We start from the raw sequence: 21492 nt of genomic DNA, 5'->3' as shown, positions 1-21492 counted from the left end.
ACCATTCCCCTCAATCAATCTATAAAACAATATACCCAGAGGATTAGTAAGTTTAACAAGAAGGCTTCGGATTGGAATAAGTCCTAGCCCAAAAAAAAAAGTTTTTGGATGCTTTTCAAAGTAAAAAGCTTCTCTTGAATCACTTTTTTTTTAGTAGATTCTGTGTTTTTAGGGAAAAGGGTTGTGGGGCCTTTTTATAGTGTTCAAAGAGAAGGGGCAAAGCTATCCCCAACCAATGTGAAATTAGCTCTCCCGCATTTTCCATTAAAACTTGTCTTACATAACTTTTGGAAACCTTAGATGCGTACGCATGCTCGTGGTTATGTACGCATAGGTTTAGGATGCATACGCACCCTTAGAGTTTCTATAAGGTTTTTCTTTCTTCCAAAAACATCCTTCAACTAAAGAGTTTCTTTGGTTAGGCCCCTAGACTAGTCCTAAACCTACCTAGTGTTATCGTCATTGGGGAATGAGGGCTCAAGTCATAAGGAGTACAAAATGAGGTGTTTACAGTTGCCCCACTTTTGATTCATGAGCTTCACTAATGGAATTAAAAGAAAAAGAGACAAAACATTTTGTTTCGACGTACAACTCAAGACCAATGCACATGGCAAACACACATACACGTGGCAGGGTGCAAATCCCAAAAGTTGTGTGGGATTCATATGTCTGAAGTCCCAAGGTTGCTACTCAGGAAATGAGTAGCAACATGCTCACTATGCAAGAGTCTAGTTTTCGAACTATTAAACAAAAGGTGAGTGACCCACTATCCTAGAGTCAACAAAAAAGAAAAACAAACATGGCCAACGACCTCAAACATCAATCTAACAAACAAGGTGCTCTTATGAGCTAGAAAGAGAACGTAGCTAGGGGTGTTCGTTTGTGGTTCTTGCCTCAAACTTCTCCTAGTGGCTTTTGCCTCTGGGTGACTTTTGCCTCTGTCTCAATCTCTTCTGTTCTAGGTGGCTTTTGCCTCTATCTCAATATCTTTTGTTATGGGTGTTCCCAAAGTCTCAGTGTACATGTTAAATTCCAAGAAGGATATGTATTGCAAATCCACTGTCTTCTATTCTGGTTTCTCTAAAAGTCTCTGAGGATATGTGCACAAAGTCTGATGTCTTCTTATGGTGATGGTGATCTTCTGTAATCTTGGAGAAAAACTCGCTTAAGGTGTTTTCCAAATGTTTTGGTAATCTTGTGTAAATCTTGGCCCATTAGGGATTTCTCATTTTGATCTTTAACTTCCTAGAGGGCTTCTATGCAAATTCTGATTTTTCTTGACTCACTTAAGAGTAATCTTCTGACTTGTAATCTTTTCGAAGAATTTGTGTGCAAATCAACATCCATTGACTCACTAGAGAGTAATTTCACCATTTTGAGACTTTCTAAGGCTTCTGCCCCATCTTCTCAACCCATTAAGAGGCAATTTTGTAATTTCTTATGCTCTAGAGGGCAATTATGTAATTTCTTGTGCTCTAGAGGGCGATTCTGTAATTTCTTATACTCTAGAGGGCAAGTCTGTAATTCTGATTTTCTGATCCACTAGGGATGGTTCTAAGTTTTTCTTGATTTTCTTCTTCTTTTGATTTCCACTGGGGATTATTTGTGATTTTCTAGACTTCTTGGGGGTTTTTTTGCAAATTCTGAAGTTTTGACTCTTTTTTTGGGACTAAACTACATATAGTTTAGCAGAGAGACCTCAACTACACGTAGTTTAGCCAATAGGTACCCTTTCCGCCTTTTTCATTTTTCCAACAATTACCGGCCATCTCTCTCTCTCTCTCTCTCTCTCTCTCTCTCTCTCTCTCTCTCTCATATAAATTCTGCCATTTTTACTCTCTAATTGCCTCCACCCATCTACCACAAAGCCTAACGAGTTTATTACAAAGTCAAATCTAATCATATATTACACCCTTCATTAAGGAGGTAACACTGAAATGAACTAATATTAACAGAATCTCTCTCTCTCTCTCTCTCTCTCTCTCTCTCTCTCTCTCTCTCTCTCTCTCTCTCAAATTCCCCCTTTTTTACTCTTTAATTTCCCCACCCATCTACCACAAAGCCTAACAGGTTCATTACAAAGTCTGATATAATCATATATTACACCCTTCATCAAGGAGCTAACTCTGAAATGAACTCATATTAACACACTCTATTTTGTGCAAATTCTGCTTTTCTTAACTCACTTAGGAGTAATCTTCTGACTTGTAATCTTTCTGAGGAATCTGTGTGCAGATCAACATACATTGACTCACTAGGGAGTAATTTCATCATTTCAGGACTTTCTGAGGCTTCTATATAATTCCCCATCTTTTCGACCCATTGAGGGGCAATTCTGTAATTTCTTACGCTTTAAAGGGCATGTCTGTAATTTTGATTTTCTGATCCACTAGGGATGGTTCTGAGTCTTTCTTGATTTTCTTCTTCTTTTAAGGTCCACTAGGGATTATTTGTGATTTTCTAGACTTCTTGGGGATTTTTCTGCAAATTCTAAAGTTTTGACTCTTTTTTTGGGACTAAACTACATATAGTTTAGCAAAGTGACCTCAATTACACGTACTCTAGCCCATTGTTATTGATTCCGTTCCGTTCCGGCCAGAACGGCCGGAATTTTTCATTCCGGTATGCAAACCGGTACCAGGATACCCAACGTTCCACCTCGAGCCAGATTTCGAGCCATTCCGGTCCATTCCGGCCAATTCCGGCCGAGATGTGAATTCCGGCCGGTACATGATTTGGCCTATGGAAAAAAAAAATTTTTGATGGCTAATATTATGTTATAAATTTTGTTGGCTTATTAGTTATTAATTATTATGGGCTTATGTAATGAGTAATGACTTGTTATAAATCTTCTTATTGTTTGATGTTGTATTGAGGTTTAAGACATAAAAGTTAAGACTAAATGTTTTGTATTATTTGATGTTTAGTTATTGTCTTGTAAATCTTCTTATTGTGTGATGTTAAATAGATGTTATATTGATGTTTAAGACTTAAGAGTTAAGACTAAATGATTTGTATTATTTGAAATTTAGTTATTTATTTATTAGAATTGACAATTTTATGTTTTACAAGAATATATATAATTTAATTTTTAGGAACCCGAAACACCTTAAAACGGTACGCCGAAATCGGCCAGTACCGAAATATTCCATTCCACTGGACAAACCGAAACGGGGTCCGAAACGGTATTAATAACAATGCTCTAGCCAATTGGTACCCTTTCTGTCTTTTTCATTTTCCCAACGGTTATCGTCTCTCTCTCTCTCTCTCTCTCTCTCTCTCTCTCTCTCTCTCTCTCTCTCTCTCTCTCTCTCTCTCTCTCTCTCTCAAATTCCCCCATTTTTACTCTTTAATTTCCCCATCCATCTACCACAGAGCCCAGCGGATTCATTACAAAGTCAAATCTAATCATATATTACACCCTTCATCAAGGAGGTAACACTGGAATGAACTAATATTCTCTTTCTCTCTCTCTCTCACATAGAAATTCCCCCATTTTTACTCTTTAATTTCCCCACCCATCTACGATATAGTCTAACGGGTTCATCACAAAGTCTAATCTAATCATATATTACACCCTTCATCAAGGAGGTAACACTGAAATCGACACAACACACTGAAAAATAATAAATGAAAAAAAGAATTTATTTGTCAATTACTTCTTTTCTTTTCTCCACATAACTTTGGAATGCCATGAACTAATTAACAACCTTTTTGAGACCTAATAACAAATTTTTCCAAGTGACTAGACGGAATTGAAAGAAATGTTTGAAGGTTCAGTAACATCTGTACAATCTATACCCTACCAAAGTTCTACGCTAGACTTTTACCACAGCACCAAAATAAAGGCTCCAGAAGAAAAATCTTAGAGACAAACATCAAGAATTCCATCATAATACACATTTATGCAAGACTATCAATTCGTCAAAATGAGAATCACAGAAAATTTTCTGAAATAAACTTAGAATAACAAAGATTACACTGGAGCCTTGAACTGCGCCTACAATAAACTACACATGCCTTGCATCCACTCCCCATGCTGCCAAATATCAAATCCTAACCACATTCACCTCTTGATAGGTTCACTTCCAAATGCATGCAAGGGGCCATTGAGTAAAATATATATTTGACCCCATGAAAGCATCCAGAGAGGCAGATAAAAACCGAATTAATTCATGGACGTTTCCAAAAAATCATTTAAATTATCCTTTGTAACCCTCTATTAACCCCTCACTGATTCTGAGTTTATCCGGCCACTGCTTCCACCACGGGGATTGATCCCAGAAATGGGCATGGATCGTTGACCAAAATCTAACAAAAGTTTCCGTTGGCACTCATCAGTGTGAGGAAGACTGGCACGTAGAAGCTCCACAGGCATTTCTCTACTAATAGCTCTGGCTGCCTCTGATCCAATGACTTCTGTGCTTGGTTGGGTAGGTGAACGTATGGATTGCACAATAGTTTCATATTTACTCAGGCAATACTTAGTAAGAAGAGTAAAGAATTCATCAAATGAAGCCTGCCACAGGGCACGGTTTGGTATGCTACAGTTGCCAGCAGCATGAGGATCAGTTAAGAGCTCAGTTGCCCTTTCAAGGACTGACTTCAAAATAACAGAGGCCCCATCTCCAGCTGTACTTCCAACAGGGCGGAGTGGTGGTTGTTCTGATGAACAAACAACTGCAACAAGACAAGCACTAAGCGCTCGTAGATCCATTCCCTTAACACATGAGGAAACTGTCTTTGCAAGGTTTGTGGTTGTCTCAGCTGCTCCTTTATCAGATGGAAGGCCGCCAAACAAAAACCTTAAATGACGGAAAATAGCCATACAAACAATTCGGGCAAGCTCGCTACCAGGGAAGAGAAGCTGAAGGAACCTAGAAAGGAGTTTTCGACCCTTGGGAAGAGAAACCAACCGTAGGAACACAAGGTCATCCTTGGCAGTCGGGCCAATAGAGACGCTGCTTTTGCCAAGTGGATCTACAAGCTGAAGTGATGCCGCCAGACCTTCTAGCAGCATCTGTCGCCTTCGTCTGAGCTGAGTACCCCCATCCTGGGGCTGACTAAACTGTAGCAGCCGATCAATATCATCAATATCAAGAAGAAGACAGAGGCCATCCTCAATAGTAATTCTAGCAGCAAGCATTGGTTCCTGTTCCAAGGGCTTCTCAGGGACTTTCTGCTCAGAGCCATCACCAGAAGCAGAGGGAGGAGGATCAACTTCAAGGAGGGGGCGAGGCCTACGTACAGGTGGGAGGGGAATCCTCCCAAGGGCATCAGCTAGGAGATGAGGATGTTGTTCTGTACTATTACGCCCTCGAGAAGGGAGCTCCCTCAGGTGAGATGGGCAGAAAGGATGTTTTAACCTTGATCCAGAAGCCTTTTTGGCTTGACTTGCTTGGTGGTAATAGTCGTCAATGTATGGGTCATTGCTATGTGTAGCAGCATGCTGCATTTTAAGAATACTCTCTATTTCTTCAGATGTCATATACTTGGATCTGATTTGGACCCACCCACTGTCACTTTTATGGCTACTAGCATCAGAACCCTGCTGAGAAAAACGCATATTATGTTTGCCTCTTTGAGATGATTTAGGTCTTTGGTCTCTCATATCTGCCAGTATAGCCTTATGTGAAGATGATGGATGAGTACTATACAGTTGCGACTGCAGTGCTGCAAAATGGGCCATAGATGGTGAAACTTGATGGTGCAGTCTCTGTTGTTGCAGCTGCTGCTGTGGTGAGATTATTTGTGAGGACATGACACCCTTTTGATGAGGTAACTGATGCTGCAAAATATTATTCAAAAGGCTAGAGTGATCCCCGTGCAACATGCCAGAATGGTTGGCCCAGTGGTTTTGTGGCCTGTTATTAAAAGAAAGGCCAGAAGTGGTGAACTGACGCATATTCCCACCATAGTGCAACCCATGAGCTAAACCAGCCAAATGAAGATTAGAATTAGATAAAGGAGAGAGGTTCGGTGCAGAGAATGGCATTTGAGAACCACTGCCAAGAGAAGGCATATTCAGATGGTGCGGTGAACCCTGTTCAGATCTACTTCCAGGAGGAGGGAAAGACGTGAAAGTTGATTTGGGTACTAGAATTGGTTCACTGGAGTAGTGGTGCAGCACTGGTTGCTGCTGGGGGTATGAGGATGTTCTGTACAAAGGTTTTGATTCTCCAAGACGAGCAGAAGATTGAGGCTGTGACGACCACCTCTTCTCATCTTGACCACTCTCTGCATCAAACATTTGCTGGTCTAACCAGTTTCCAAAATCTCCATCTTGTGCCCACTCGGTCGCAGATGAACCTGAACAGAGCTTGCTGTTAGTGAATGAGGGGGAAGAAGAGGGGAGGAGGGACAATAAGCAACAGTTATAGGAATATAAAGTCCAACCTACTTTTACAATTATTTATAATTGGCACTTAACAAATAGATGCACTCAATGGAAAAGAAAGCAGTTTATCTGGAATACTCCTAGCAGAAAAAACATCAAAAAGCAAAGTCCAAACCTGAACCATTTCAGGCCCAATTTCACAACCTAAAACACTTATCCTTCTTGCCATGTGTTGTGTAAAAGGTAGATCAGCTTTTCCATTAAACAGAACTAATGAAGTCATCTTATTATCATGGTAAATTTGGGCTGGCAGCCCAAATTAATTTTATACAGATCATAAGCCTAAATGGAATGGTGCAAAATAATTACTGCACCACAGAGCTTCCTAGTGTGTGCATGTGCACACGCACATGCTTACATGCACCATGAATAGAGAGGAAGACAGATTGTGCTCTTTGAGACATTGAAACTCAGACAAGACCAAAAAAAAAAAGCCTAAAAAGTAAGGGAAATTAAAGAAACACTTAATGCTAGAAAAAATGAAAAGTTTCATGTTTAGTGATATAGTTCACTGTTCACATTAAAAACAATTAAATGGCAAAAAAATAATATTAAAAATACAAAACAAAACAAATGAGCATAGAGACATGAAAGGAGCTTCTAGACACTCATAATATATTATTAATAAAAATTAAACTTTATTTTACAAAACTACATTATGGTATATGCATGCACACAAAGAAATAGACTAAAAACTTTTACAATTAAGGAACATTCTTTTTAAGTCAATAGGAACCAAATGAGGAAGATCTTTTTTCTTCCAAAAAATTTCCTGAGTAAATACTAAATAGCTTTATTGATTGATGATTACTGAGATAGACCAAAATTAGTTGTCCAAAAATGTCGTCTCATTTAAGATTACGGGTTTTCTATCAAATTGAAAGCTTTTACTCAAAAACATCTAAGGCATTATACAGGAATTCAAAATTTTATATAACCTATATCTCGTACTAGTCATTTGACAGGGATGCTAGGCTTGAACAGATATATGGATCATTGAGACTAAAATTAATTTTTTGAAGGTATGTTAGAGAGAGGGGAAAGAACAATAAACCATTTCACAGGAAGATTGCCCAGGTTATCAGATTAAATAGTTAAAACTATGTCCAATTATTTTTATAAATATATATTTAGTGACCCTTTTTAACTCTGTTTGTGCCTATGTTTAGCATCATATATTTTGTTCACAGCCAGTGCCAGCCCAAAAAAAGGAGTTTGGAGCGCACTCAAACACAGATGAAAGGTGATTGGAAAGCTAACAACAATCTTGTTAGCTCTTGGCTGTGATTCAGTATGCCTGGGACCCTAACAAGAAATTGTTTAGTGCTTTCGATCTTGACTTATTTGAGTCTAAGATCGGTCCCATTGATTTATCCTAAGAATTTCATTTCAATTGGAATTTGGTTATTCACCATGTATGAGGATCCCCGCGCTAAGCATCCAAATGGAAATCATCGAGGCAAGGGAGAAACTTAACCCAATCCTCTATTCAGGAAGAAAGCCCGGGCGGGGAAGCAATAATCTCTATTATGAATGGATTCATTACAGATGCACGTTGGGGCGTTACCTACTGGTGAAGTGCTATATCAGACACTGAAAAATGGGCAAAGGTTAGCCAGAGCGTTCCATGCAAGCAATGCACTACATCTGCACTCGGGTACAGTGAAAAATGTGCAAGATTTCCAACACTAATGAATGGGCGTGGGTAAAGAATTTAGAACAAGAGGCACTAAGAATATAGGAATTTTATCGAAGAAACCAATGGAAATAGTTTAAACAATGACCAGGAGGAGTATACAAATAGTATATCTTCAGGAGACTAAGTTAGTAGGTGAGAAATCTAGAGAATTCAAACATATAGGGTATAAATTATAGTATAGTGGAAGAGATTAAAAAATGATAAATAAAATAAAATAAATTTAAATAAATAAATAAAAAAGAGTTCAGGATAATCGTAGATAATATTCTTAAAAAAGCAGTTGAGATTAAGCAGATAGTGAATAGAATTATGTTAATAAAACTTGTCTTAGGAGGAGAAAATTAACATAATTAGGGCGTACACTGCTCAAAATAGGATTGGAAAATCCATTACACAAAAATTTTAAGAGGACATGGATGAATTGATTTAAGGGTGATTGTTTGTCAACACTTATGTTTGAAGCAACATCTGATCACAAAGAGCAAGTTTAAAAGACTTGTCAAATTAGTACTTCAGGAGAAAGGGGAAATGTGTGGATCCACACGTGTAACAGGTGTTTCCCCTGAGAAAAGTGTCTTTTTTCAAATAAAAGAACCTCCAAATCACTTTTTGGAACCAGATACCAAAAACTCACTTCCAGAATAAGTTAGCAGGGCCCACACCTCATAATGAGGCCAACATAGTAAGTAATGCCTACTCAAACATCAAAAAATACTGTGGCATGGCCTGTCTATTTGCTGCTCTGTTTGCCTCAAGATATCTAAAGACTAACATCAGGAACACAAAAATTCACATCAAGCTTACTCACTTTCCCGTGAAAAGGATCCAGATCCTCTATCACCAATAACTCCCGGGTGTCTCGGTCCTGTTACAACTCTGTTCAACTGTATAACAGAACAACAGCATAAGCCACAAAATATAAAGGGAAAAATCATGGAGATAGCATATCAATAAAATAACTATGACAACCACAATAGCACAATCAAGCAACCTTCACTCTTTGGCACATTGTCAAAGTTTTCAAACATACTAAAAGAGTTGCATAAAAATAAACTTCTAGTAATAAGCATGTCCATTTTCACAGTTAATATCCAAGTATAATCTGCTATGATTCTAAACCAATATAACAATCAAAGAGCCACATAATCATGTTGAAGGAATTACAAATAAAAATTAGCTCCATTCAAGCCATCAAATAGTCAGAGCAAGAATGACCAGCCAGTGAATTTAATAACCACTATCACATATACAAGTCTTCAGGCTTGATGGCTGTATATAATCTTCGCAATGACATTAATTGACCAGTCACTAAAAAATTCCCAATTATATAAGTAGAAACTTAGCTGGAGAAAGAGATGATTAATTAACTGCAATACAAAACAGGCCAATAAGCTCTAGCTCAAGTAGCACCTCCATACCCTTGCAAGTGCTTGGTGGAGGGTGAGGTAGTGGGTTCAAGACCCATTGGGTGCATATGTAACTTATCTATTTATAAAATAGAATAAAAATAAATATTCAAGCCAGGAAATTATTCTAACGTGATATCAACTGTCATTAAAAATCTATATTACCCTATATACCTACACACAGCTTAGCATCAGAAATTAAGAGAGAAGCCTTACACTTAACAACATAAGAGTGATATCTTCAAATCATTGAAATAACAAAATATAAAAATAATAGAAATTATAGATTATGACATGAGAATTAAAGAAATTGACAACTTATCAAAGGCTACACAACATTTATTCATCATTGCCTGCACAACCATCAAATTCAAGGAAGCTAACCTTGGCAAAAGTAGTTGCCAGATCATCCACATCTGACAAAGATCCCAAACCTACACCCTGAGATGGAAAATAAGTGAACTGAAGTCATTATACTACTTCAGGCCCAGCAAATTGAAGTGTTGACAATAAAAAATTTCTCTTACTAAACTTGCAGTTTTAAAAGAAAAAGAAGAAAGTGGAAGGCAACAGCAATAAAGCAAACGAAAAAAATCATTTTTAAAAAATTGATGTATTTGACAACCAATGGCAGGAGTTCTACAAGGCAAGCTTACCATTATAAAGCTATTCTGTACATGGAAAGGGAAAATCATACAAATTTGAATTGAAATCACATGATAAAAGAACAAGAAATGGGGAACGTTTATAAAAACGGGGACTGCATAAAAGGAATATCCATATTATTCTTCTCAAATGTTTGCAGTTCCATATAAGCAATTGAAGTTTGTGCCACATATGAAAAGGCAACTGCTTAGATTTATAAGAACCTGGTTTGCACAAAAGAACTGCCATAGTACTAACTGAAGAGTCATATTTTAAGAGTTCAGATGATATATTTACATATCTCAAAGTGACGCATATCAAGCAACTTGGTGAGGAAATGTATCATAGACCCAAACTGAAGATATATTTGTTAAAATTGATATTTTCTGAATCGCACTGTTCTTTGGTGATGATGCCAGAAACAAAGTTAAAAACCTTTCACCATGCCCAGTTCTTGAAATTATAAATTTTATAAATAAAAAAAAAAACGAAACAAGTCAACCTTTCTATATAATAATAGAGATTTTCAAATAGTCAATAATTTCAGCATTCAAACCAGAAATGCAAAAAAACTAGGAAGGGATTATTACATCCGGCATTGTGCTACATTTTGAAGGTTCTAAATCTGTACTTGTTTGGCAGTGAACTGATTAGCAAACTGCAAAACTACTATGACCTATACTGTTTTCTTTATTTTCTTGGACACGGGAGGGGGAGAGAGAGAGAACCAAAGTGGATAAAACTCAGGCTTAGTTTACGTAATTTGAAAGAGGCATTTCAGTGACAACAAGGTGAGCAAGACGGAACTCAATAAGCTCCCTTCTAAAAAAGAATAAATTATCTTGCTGAGATCTGCATGTAACTAACAAAATCTTTGATGATTCTATCACTCAGAAAAGAACATTACCATGGTAAGATTTTTAAAAGGAAGTTTTGGCTCTTTCCACTCAGAGAACTAGATGATACAACAGTTCTAATAAAGTGACTTTCACATAGGATACATCACTACAGCATTAAACAACTTAGCATATGTGGTGGACATATATTGATGCAAAGAAGCATAAACTGTTTGGGTTGAAATTTTGGGAGGCAGGTCCAAGTCCAAGTTTTAAGTAGCTATAAAGAGCCATGGTTAGCATTGGTAGCGGTGTTAAGTTTGCCAGCAGCTTGGGCTTGAAACATTGTTGAGGGGATTTGGGTAAGTAAAATAGAATTTTAAGATTTGAAAATTAGATTGAAGGAATCAGAAGAATGAAAATTAGATAAACAGTTAAGAGAAATAAAGCTATTACAGAAGAAGAAGACTGAGAACTTAAATTTCTAGGCATCACAGCCAGAGTCAGAATTAAATTACACTATTCTCAATGAAGAGTTCCATGATTGCTGGAGATGCTCTAAACTGATCTCTGTTTACATGGGAAGCGTCCATATTAATAGAAAATAATATAGCATGAGTTGAAACAATTCTATACCAATCCATATCAGCCAGACATTTGCTTATAAGAGGGGAGTGATAGGATGCTATGGAAACTGAAAAAGAGTGGCATCTTTTCTGTCTGCTCTTTGCACGAGGCTATCTGAGTTGCACCAACTAATTATTTCCCTAGGAAGAGTGTTTGGTGTACTAAGGCTCCTAAAAGGGTATCCTTCTTTGTTTGGACAATAACCTGGGGGAAGATCCTTACTTGTGATGATCTTTATCAAGAGAGGTTTTTCCTCAGTTGGGTGGTGTTGTATGTGCAAGTGTAATGGAGAGACAGTAAGCCATTTGTTGGTCCATTGTGAATTTTTTTTATGACTTATGAAGCCTTGTTTTCAAAACATCTGGGTTTCATTGGGTGTTACCAATGAGAATGTTCTGGCTGCGTGGAACTGGTGTCGGAAGCACTCTTCAGATATTATGAATTTTGTACCATTATGCTTGATGTGGCTGAGTGGAGGAATTGGTTTGGGAAGCACTCTTCAAATATTATGAATTTTGTACCATTATGCTTGATGTGGCTATTATGGAAGGAGCAAATATAATCATACCTTTGAGGATACAGACAGCTCAAAGAATTAACTAGAAGCACTACTAATTCGAACTTTGTTTGCATGATCTCATGCATGGGGTCTTGCATATAGTACCACTGTTGTTGATTTAACTGTATCTCTTCTCTTATGTACATAAATTTTTGTGATTCTTTTAGATTATGGAGTGCTCATCACCATGACCTTGAAGTAAAAGTTAATTAATTTTTTTTTAAAAAAAAAAAGTAATTTCTTTAAGATACATATCATATATGGGAAACCAATGAAGCATATCAGTTGTGTTGGTTCCTTAAAACACAAATAGAATGAGTCAATGAAATCATATCTCGTTTGACGTCTACCTTAGTAGGAATTTTTATCCTCCATGGAAAATATGAGTAGGCAACACCACTCAACCCCTATCCCTAATAAATTGTTCAAACTGATTCAAACGCAGAACCCAATTGGATGGTTGCTTTCTGTTGCTCATTCTTTTTGCTCACTTGTGTGTGAAGTTTCTAAACTTATGTAATTTTAGATGACTTTTGTACCTTCCCTAGTACACTTCCTATGTATATGGGGAGCAAGTTATTTTTCTACTTCTCTATTTTCTAATAAAAAAAGTTCATTCCCTATTGAATAAAATCCAAATAACTATAAAAGAGCACCTGTAAAAGACCCAAAACCCAAGGTAAAGCCCATGGATCTGAACAAAATAAAAGATAAACCCATAGTTCAGACTACCTTCCATGTCCAGAAATTCCAAAAATGTATATAATATTCTTGACTGTTAGAACATTAAAAACAATAACAATAAAGCTTTACAAGCAACTTTTACTTTTTTTTCTTCTTTTAATTGGTAAGTTATACATTCTATGGGTGTTGAACCCACAACCCTCACCCTCTACTCTGTTGTACTACTATTTGAGCTGGCTCTCATTGGATATACCAGCAACTCATGTATGCAGAGGAAGAAAACTTTTCATGCCAAAAATTAACTAGAAAAGCCTACAGAGGAATGAAGCCTTGAGCTTGATTGTGTCTTTTTCCTCAGATACTTTTCTTTTCTTTTTTCAAGGGTTGTGCTGACGTGGGCCCTTGTGGCTATGAATTGCCAAACCCAAATTAGGTCAACTAAACCAAATACAACTTGTACTAGGAGACCCAGTATTGCCGACCTATGAAATATATATATTAGGTTTGTGTTGTGTGGCATATAGAATTTAGAGAGAATTCCTAATAACCTAGCAGTGCAGCCGCATAAGAAAATAGAGAATTAGAGAGCAGTCAGCGTCTAGTCTTATTGTTTCTTTTGTGAGAGAGTGCTAGGGTGTAATTGGAATTTGGGTTTCTTTAGAGTATCCGTGTGCACTATTGTATCTCCCTATTTTTTATAATGAAATTCTCCGCCGTTGCCATAGAGGTAGGCAGTTTGCTAAACCACATAAATTCTTGCATTCTTTGTGCGTGCTTGTTATTTAATTTCCGTTTATTTACTATTATTGAGTCCTATGGTGCTATTTGCACAAGTGGTATCAGAGCAAGGTTAGGATTCAATCCTTTGAATACAATAAAGATGTCAAGCACAAAGTATGATTTAGAGAAGTTTTTTTTTTTTTTATAAACAACGTAAGAATATTATTAATAATAAAAAGATTGCCAAGCCAAGTACATTGGGGATGTACTATGGGGGCACAAATCAAGAGACAAAAGAACAACAGTCAAGAAAAAAAGAAAAGGAAGAACAAGAAAAATGAGAAAAAACCACACTCCATTCAAATAGAGTGTAATTTAGAGAAGTTTTGTGGTAAGGGAAATTTTTCCCTTTGGCAAAGGCGGATGAAGGATCTCCTAATTCAACATGGAGTTCATAAAGCCTTGCTTGGGATGGAGAAGAAACCGGAAAAGATGAAGGATGAAGAATGGGTAGAGATGGATGAGAAAGCAACTAGCGCTATTCATCTCAACCTAGGTAATGAGGTCATTCACAACATCCTAGAAGCAAAGACCACAAAGGAAGTTTAGGAAAAACTAGGTCTTTATATGAGAAAGAATTTGACGACCAAGTTGTATGTGAAGAAGCAACTGTATAGTTTGCATATGAAGGAGGGTTCAGATATGTTGGAGCATCTCAACACGTTTAACATGTTAAACACCCAATTGTCAAGTTTTGGGGTGAATTATGAGGACAAAGATAAAGCGTTACTCTTATTAGCGTTGCTTCCTATGCATTTTGATGTGACTACATTGATGTACGAGAAAGAGACTGTAGTACTTGAAGAGGTGACTAGTGCTCTCTCGTCATACGTAAAGATGAAGCAAGATGGTGATGGTTCTCAAGCTAATGGACTAATTGTAAAGTCAAAGTCAAGCAATCGGGGTAGAAGCAAGTCAAGATCCAACGGGAACAAATCCCAGTCTAGATGACGTACAAAGAAAGAAATAGAGTGCTTTTATTGTCACAAGAAAGGGCACTACAAGAATCAATGCAAAGATTTAAAAGAGCATTTAGAGGAGAAGAGGAATGGAAAGAAGCCCTTGGAATCAACTAGTGTTGCTGAAGAAACATCAGATGACAGTGAAGTTGGTGCAGGTTTACTTTCAATTTCATCAGGTAACAATGTTTTATCGGAATCTTGGGTTTTAGATTCAGCATGCTCATATCATATGACTCCAAAGAAAGATTGGTTTGAGACATATTAGCCTTACAATGGTGGTATGGTCCAAATGGGTAATGATGCTACATGCCCGGTTATTAGGATTGGTACCGTGAAGATCAAGATGTTTGATGGAGTTGTAAGAGTTCTTAGTAATGTCAGACATTTTCCAGATCTTAGGAAGAATTTAATTTCTTTAGGAGTATTTGATGATTTAGGGTATTCATACTCATCAAAGGCTGGAATTATCAAGATTACCAAAGATGCTTTGATGGTGATGAAGGGATAGAAAGTAAGCATGCTTCACAGATTGATTAGGAACACAGTTGTAAGAGGAGTTGCAGTCACCACTCCAGTAGAGTCAACCACTGACGACACAAAATTATGACATAAGCGACTTAGCCATATTGGTGAACGTGGTATGTTAGATCTACACGAGAGAAATTTATTGAAGCAGATGAAGACATGCAAGCTAAACTTCTGTGAGTATTGTGTGTATGGGAAGCAGCATAGAGGTAGAGAGAAGCGAGTTCACAAAGTATCATAGAGATATGGCTTTGAAGACATAGTTAGCTTCGCTCTCATAACCAGTAGTGGAGATTCATCATCTTACAGGGATGTAGAAGAGATAAGGTCACTACAAATGAATAATACTTGGGAATCAGTGAAATTGCCCAAGAGAAAGAAGGCTAATGGTTGCAAGTGGGTATACCGAAAGAAAGAAGCATTATTAGAAAATGAAGGTGAAAAATTCAAAGCACGATTAGTGGCTAAGGATTATTCATACAGAGAGGAAGAGAATGCCTCAGATATGTTGACAAAGCCAGTTCCAACAGACAAGTTCAGGAGCTACTTGGACTTAATTGGTGTTTGCAACCGTTATTGATAGCCCTTAAGGGCTAAGGTGGAGGCAATGGAGGAATTTGCTAGTGTAGCTTGATCAATTCAAGCCAAGGTGGAGATTTGTAGATGTGGGCCCTTGTGGCTATGAATTGCTAGGACCAAATTTGGTCAACTAAACCAAATACAACTTGTATTAGGAGACCTAATATTCCTGACCTATGAAATATATATATATATATATATATATATATATATATATATATTAAGTTTGTGTTGTATGGCATATAGAATTTAGAGAGAATTCCTAATAACCTAGCAGTGCAGCCACATAAGAAAATAGAGAATTAGAGAGGCAGTTAGCTTCTAGTCTTATTGTTTCTTTTGTGAGAGAGCACTAGGTTGTAATTGGGATTTGGGTTTCTTGAGAGTGTTCTTGTGCACTATTGTATCTCCCTGTTTTTTATAGTGAAATTTCTCCGTCATTGCCGTGGAGGTAGGCAATTTGCTTAACCACGTAAATTCTTGTGTTCTTTGTGTGTGCTTATTATTTAATTTTCACTTATTTACTATTAAAACTGGAAATTATCCCTTTCATCCACATTCCTATTGATAAATACAAAAATACAATGTTCAGACCTGGTTACTTGACACATAGAAAGCTCTCTGCAATTTTTTAACTCACTTTTTTTCCTGATTTGGAGTAAAAATATTACTTGACATGTATCATTTCTCTAAACTAAAACAAATCCCCACCTTCCCAACTTTATTCCCTACCTATTCCCTCATAGTGGATATTTCAACAAGTTTCCACTCCTCAAGAGAAAACAACCACCTTAGCATTACCCCTTCCCAGCAGCACTCTCTTTGGATGACCATAGTATACTACTGTCAGATATGCTTTTAAAGAATTACAGGGCAAGCTTCTTTGCTACGTATAATCAATTTTCTACTAGGAATTTTTTTGTGGTACTTTACAACACTGTTGCATACAATTATTTTAATATCTTTTAGACTAGTCAAGCTACAAACATTTTTCTCTGCTTGTAATAATACATGGTAAAATGAAAGCACAATCACTAGCTCCAAAAGTGCATGGCAATGCTATCTATGATTCATATAACTATTTTTCATTAGTAATAGAAATTTATTACTATAAAAGGTTACTTCATGCTCATGATGATGAGCACTCCATAACCTGAAATAATCATAAAAGGATTATGTAAAAAAGTTCAGTGATTTTGTGAATTCTAGAATGGTGTTACTATTTGTAAGACCCCATACACGGGACCAATCAAACAGAGTTTGAATTAGCAATGATTCCAACTGATTCTTTGATTGTCTTTATCCTCAAAGGCACAGTTATTTCACTCCTTCCTACAGACAAAGTTCCAAATATCCGAATCATGTCATAACTTTACATCTCTAGCCATCAAGGACATAATTATTTTAAATTATCCAGGTTCAATCTTTAACACCACAAGCCAAATATATTAAATTTATGTTCTTAGCCCAAAACCATTCCAATAATCCCACATATAACCCACAAATTAGGTTGAATTTTGTCTACTATCTTAAACCATATTTCCATTGATGAAATTCTATATTATGCTAATTATGTCATGCATTTTTTCTTGGATGGATCAAGGCATAAAAAAGGCTTTTTTTTTCAAATTATCAAGTAAAAAAGCAAACTTATCAGTGTATCAAAATTTAGGTCAATAAAACAATTTGTGAGAACTTTTGAAAAAGGAAATTTCAACTTTGGGTGATCAAACTGATGATCCATAAATGGTTTTTAACCCACTTGATTGACTCTATGAAAATCTTTTCATTTGAAAATTTTTGCTTAAAGCTGACACTAACTTTAGTTAAATCCTTTATACAGTTTGTCAGTTTGCAAATTTAAAAGGTTTAGCAACCCTACCATTCAAATAAATAAGTAAATAAAATCTAGAGCTTCAAACTCTCTCAATCTCCCTCTCAACAGTTACAATTATTAACCTAGGAACTATGTAAAGATATATATGACTAAAACCTTAAATTGATAACTCTCCCTAAGAGGATAACTTTTTTCTTTTCGTTTTTTAATAACGTAGGGAATAATTCTAAAAAAGGTCCCTTTAGACTCACTTCTAGCTAGTAAAACCTAGGAGGATAAGTTTCTTAGTAAGAAAGTTCATTGTAAAGAGGGGAACTACACAGAGTGCATACAAAAGCTTCAAATGAGGAAAGGACCCACAAAAAAGGAGCTAAGGACAACTGAAAACAAGATCATGGATTACTTCTCCAATTGGAAAAGATAATTCAAAGCCAAACTGTTTACATGTGCTGCATTTTGTATCCGCCAAATCCTCTTGTATAGCTTCTTCAACTTCAACGCACTCCAACCCTCATGGAAAATCTCTCTCTCTCTCTCTCTCCCCCCCCCCCCCCGATTAACTTGTTGGTTCACTCAAACTCTGCTATTTTCTTTATTTCAATTCATTTTACTTCCAAGATCATTTTAATTATTTATGTGCCCGTTTGGGAACAGCTTATTTAGCTGAAACTAAAAACTTTTTGTTTAAGTGTAGAAAAAAAGTTTAAAAAAAATAAGATGAATAGTACACTGAGACCAAGGTTATCAAAATCGGGATCTTAAGTAGAATCGTGGAAGGTAGGTGAGATCTTAGATCATAGGATCAAATCGTAAATCATAAGATCCTACATTATTTGATAAAAAAACAAAAAATACACATTGGTATGTTAAATAATCACATAAATTATACATTCATTGATATAATTACCATACATCACTACATCCATTTGGAAGCATCATTTAAAGAGGCCAAAAACTCCAAAATGTGACACTCTACATTAGAGTGGAAAAACTTGGTTTATTTGGATTTTATTTTATTTTTCACTTACGCTCCATTTGTTTCAATGGAAAACCTTGTGTAAAGATAGTTTTCCTTATTTTCTAATGTTTGGTAGAATAAAAAAAATATAAGTCAAAGGAAAACTATCTTTGGTCAATATAAAAAGTATGGCTTATTTTTAGAGATTGTTTTCCATTAAATTTTTTTGGAAAACAACTCTATGTCACAGCAAGCTAAATAAGGGAAGTTAAGAGGTTGTTTTTCAACTTATTTAAAGTTACTACCAAACATTGGAAAATGAGATAGTTTTATAGAAAATGCTTTTTAGAAAATGACTCATTTTCTAGAAAACATCATTATTGAAACAAACAAAGCGTTAGGTTCAACTAAGTCTTCTGTCAAGTTAAAAAAAATTACAAGAAACTAAGATTGTTTGGGATTGTCAGAATCGTACGATCCTACCGATCCTGAACCTGAACGATCACAAAGATCCTTGAAAGATCTGGATCATTTTGGGCAGATGAGATCGTAAAATCATAGAATCATAGGATTCAAATCGGGATTTTAACAACCATGTCTAGGACCCATGATTAGTATCAAAAAGTGCAGTGGGACCCATAAATAATAGCAAAATAAGCCGAAATTGCAAATAAGCTGAAATTTTCAGTTTGTCCCAAATTGACACTATATTTGTAAAGTTGGAAAAGGTAAAGATTGAAAATTCAGAACTACCCCCACTCCATTGGATCAAAATCTCAGGTCCAGTTCTTACTGATTCTAGTTTGAGTCAGACAGTCATCTCTTAATTCATTCCTCTCCTCCATAAATGTATTCTAATTCACAATTATATAAAGTCAATGTGCGAGTAGACAGGCCTTCAAGCTCTCCCATTGTGTACTTCAATTGAAACCAACAATGAACAATATCACCTAAACTCCCCAATTTTTTATAATTTAAATTAAAAAAAATTTAAGCAAAAAACCTAGGTCAAAAAATACATAACTACAACTACATACACCTTAAAGGGAATGTCAATTGTTTAGATTTATTGGTTTTCTCATAACAAACCATAGGTAATTGAAAAAAAAAAGTTATAAAAGAACGATAAATATAATTACAACTTTGGAAAAAATGCATGTGGGTACCATTGATTAGTCTATTAAGGATCCATAGATAACCCCCAAATTTTGTGACAAAGGTTTGGTTGCTGTTGTTGTTGTTGTCAATTTGTCATTGTATTAGTAAAAGTTAAAAAGTTGAAGTCAAGTAAACATATACAAAAATCTTACCTCTTCTTTGTCAAACAAATGGTACTCATCATCAGCAGGTCCAAATGCAGGACCATTATCTTCATTGTCTTCTAACCCTCCCAATTCAACTTCTTGCAAAACATTACAACCAAAAAACTCATACTGCGAAGCATCAAAGCGTGCACTATCTGCATGACAAAAAAATAAAAAAAGACAAAGTTATAGATGCATGCGCAGCTACTTACTCCAGCTTCAACCTTCCAAATATACATTCTAGTTTTGCACACAATAAGGAAAAAACCAAAAGTTTAGTACTATTTTTTCTTTTTTATAAAGTACATCAAAAGTTTATTAGTTTTTTTTATAGGTAAAACTTAGTGTGAAACATCAAAAGCTTATGAGTTTCAATGAAGACTTGTCTATATATAATTGGAATTGAACTCCCTTGTGTCCACTACTATACTTTTCTGTACTTCCAAAAACAACCTTCTTACCAAATTGAAAGTTATTTAGCGATATGATAAATTAAGGACACAAAAGTAAATTGTGAAAGTTAGAATTACCCAATCGTAGAAATAGAAAAATCACATTAGAAGATTGGTGTTGTATGTGTAGGTGTAGTGGGGTGTCAATGAATCATTTGCTACTTTACTGTGATTTTGCTTGTGCATTATGGGGCTATATTTTTGGCCTTTAGAGAGCAAATAGGGTGATGCCGCCAAGAGTGATTGATTTTTAATTAAATTACATAAATTTGGGAAACACCTTTTATTAAATAACATTAGTAGCTCCTAGCCTCATTCATAAACACTCTGTTCTATTTGTCTCGAGCTTGGGGACTCATATCTAGTGACCCATTCCGATGTTTATAGACTATTTTTTTCTTGTACATAATTTTGGTTGTTTTGTAAAAAAAATTCGCTATTTTGTGCTTCTTCTTCTTTTTTTGAATGAAGCAGTCTATTTTTCAATAAAATTATTATTAATTATTGAAAAATATAATTGTAACAACTTCAAAAAAAAATTATATTTTTTATTGAGAAAAAAAGGGGGCAATCTCAATCCAAGAGCAGATTCAAAAATCAAAAAAAGGCAGCTTTTTTTAACAAACATGGACTCAGGACTGCACAGTCTGGAGTCCTAAACTAACTAAACCAAACCAAACCAAACCAAACCGCCACATAATTAACATACAGAAACCTGTTTATGTGAAGTAAAACAGAGAGATCAAGCAATAATTTGTATTCATGTTTTTCATCTTTCTCAGCATCCAAACAAACAATCCAAAACCCTAGAATTCGATTAAAATATAAAAAAGAAAGTAGAGAAATTAGACCTGAGGAATTATTATTATTATTATTATTATTCCCAGCGAAGACCTTGAAGTCTTTGCCGCCGTCGGATCTGTCCATATCGACGGCACAACGAAACACAGAGACTGAGACTGAGACTGCGACTGAGAATGAGGCAAAGCGGAGCTACGTCGTATCGGCGGAGATCAGCATAGGGTTTTCGAGAATTGGCTGAAGGCCGAGTAAATTTAGAGAAATAGAAGGGGCAGTTTTGGAAATTTGGAGAAGAAGCTCGGTCAGTTAGGTTAGGTTAGGGTTATAAAAAGAAAAGAAAGAAGAAGGAAAAAACAAAAAAAGAAAAAAAAAATACTCTCTCGGAGAGAGAGAGAGAGAGGAGGATAGGGATATAACCCTAATAAGATCTACAGGCAGCTC

The 21492-nt window shown here is 36.0% G+C and overlaps 1 protein-coding gene across 1 annotated transcript; it reads right to left on the bottom strand.

Annotated features, from left to right (window-relative positions):
* Nucleotides 1-3865: 3865 nt before the first annotated feature.
* Nucleotides 3866-21492, bottom strand: LOC142615630 (protein PAT1 homolog 2-like). The gene is made up of 5 exons (XM_075788370.1): nucleotides 21102-21492; nucleotides 19805-19953; nucleotides 9887-9943; nucleotides 8905-8980; nucleotides 3866-6309 (listed from the first exon to the last, which is right to left on the bottom strand). Exons 1-5 carry the CDS (start codon nucleotides 21175-21177, stop codon nucleotides 4223-4225), a joined length of 2445 nt encoding a protein of 814 aa, XP_075644485.1. The 5' UTR covers nucleotides 21178-21492; the 3' UTR covers nucleotides 3866-4222.

The sequence above is a fragment of the Castanea sativa genome, chromosome 11 (genome assembly GCF_040712315.1).
Source record: "Castanea sativa cultivar Marrone di Chiusa Pesio chromosome 11, ASM4071231v1".
In the NCBI taxonomy this organism is placed as follows: domain Eukaryota; kingdom Viridiplantae; phylum Streptophyta; class Magnoliopsida; order Fagales; family Fagaceae; genus Castanea; species Castanea sativa.
Note: the sequence above shows the minus strand (reverse complement) of the source record. Positions and strands in the feature narration are given on the sequence as shown.

Bases quoted from the DNA above. Each gene is read 5' to 3' on its own strand.
- LOC142615630 (XM_075788370.1), bottom strand. From the start codon at position 21,177: ATGGACAGATCCGACGGCGGCAAAGACTTCAAGGTCTTCGCTGGGAAT. The intron at 19,954-21,101 runs GTCTAATTTCTC...TTTGTCATGCAG, and splicing joins TAATAATAATAATTCCTCAG to ATAGTGCACGCTTTGATGCT. The intron at 8,981-9,886 runs GTTAGCTTCCTT...TCTGTTATACAG, and splicing joins TGGCAACTACTTTTGCCAAG to TTGAACAGAGTTGTAACAGG.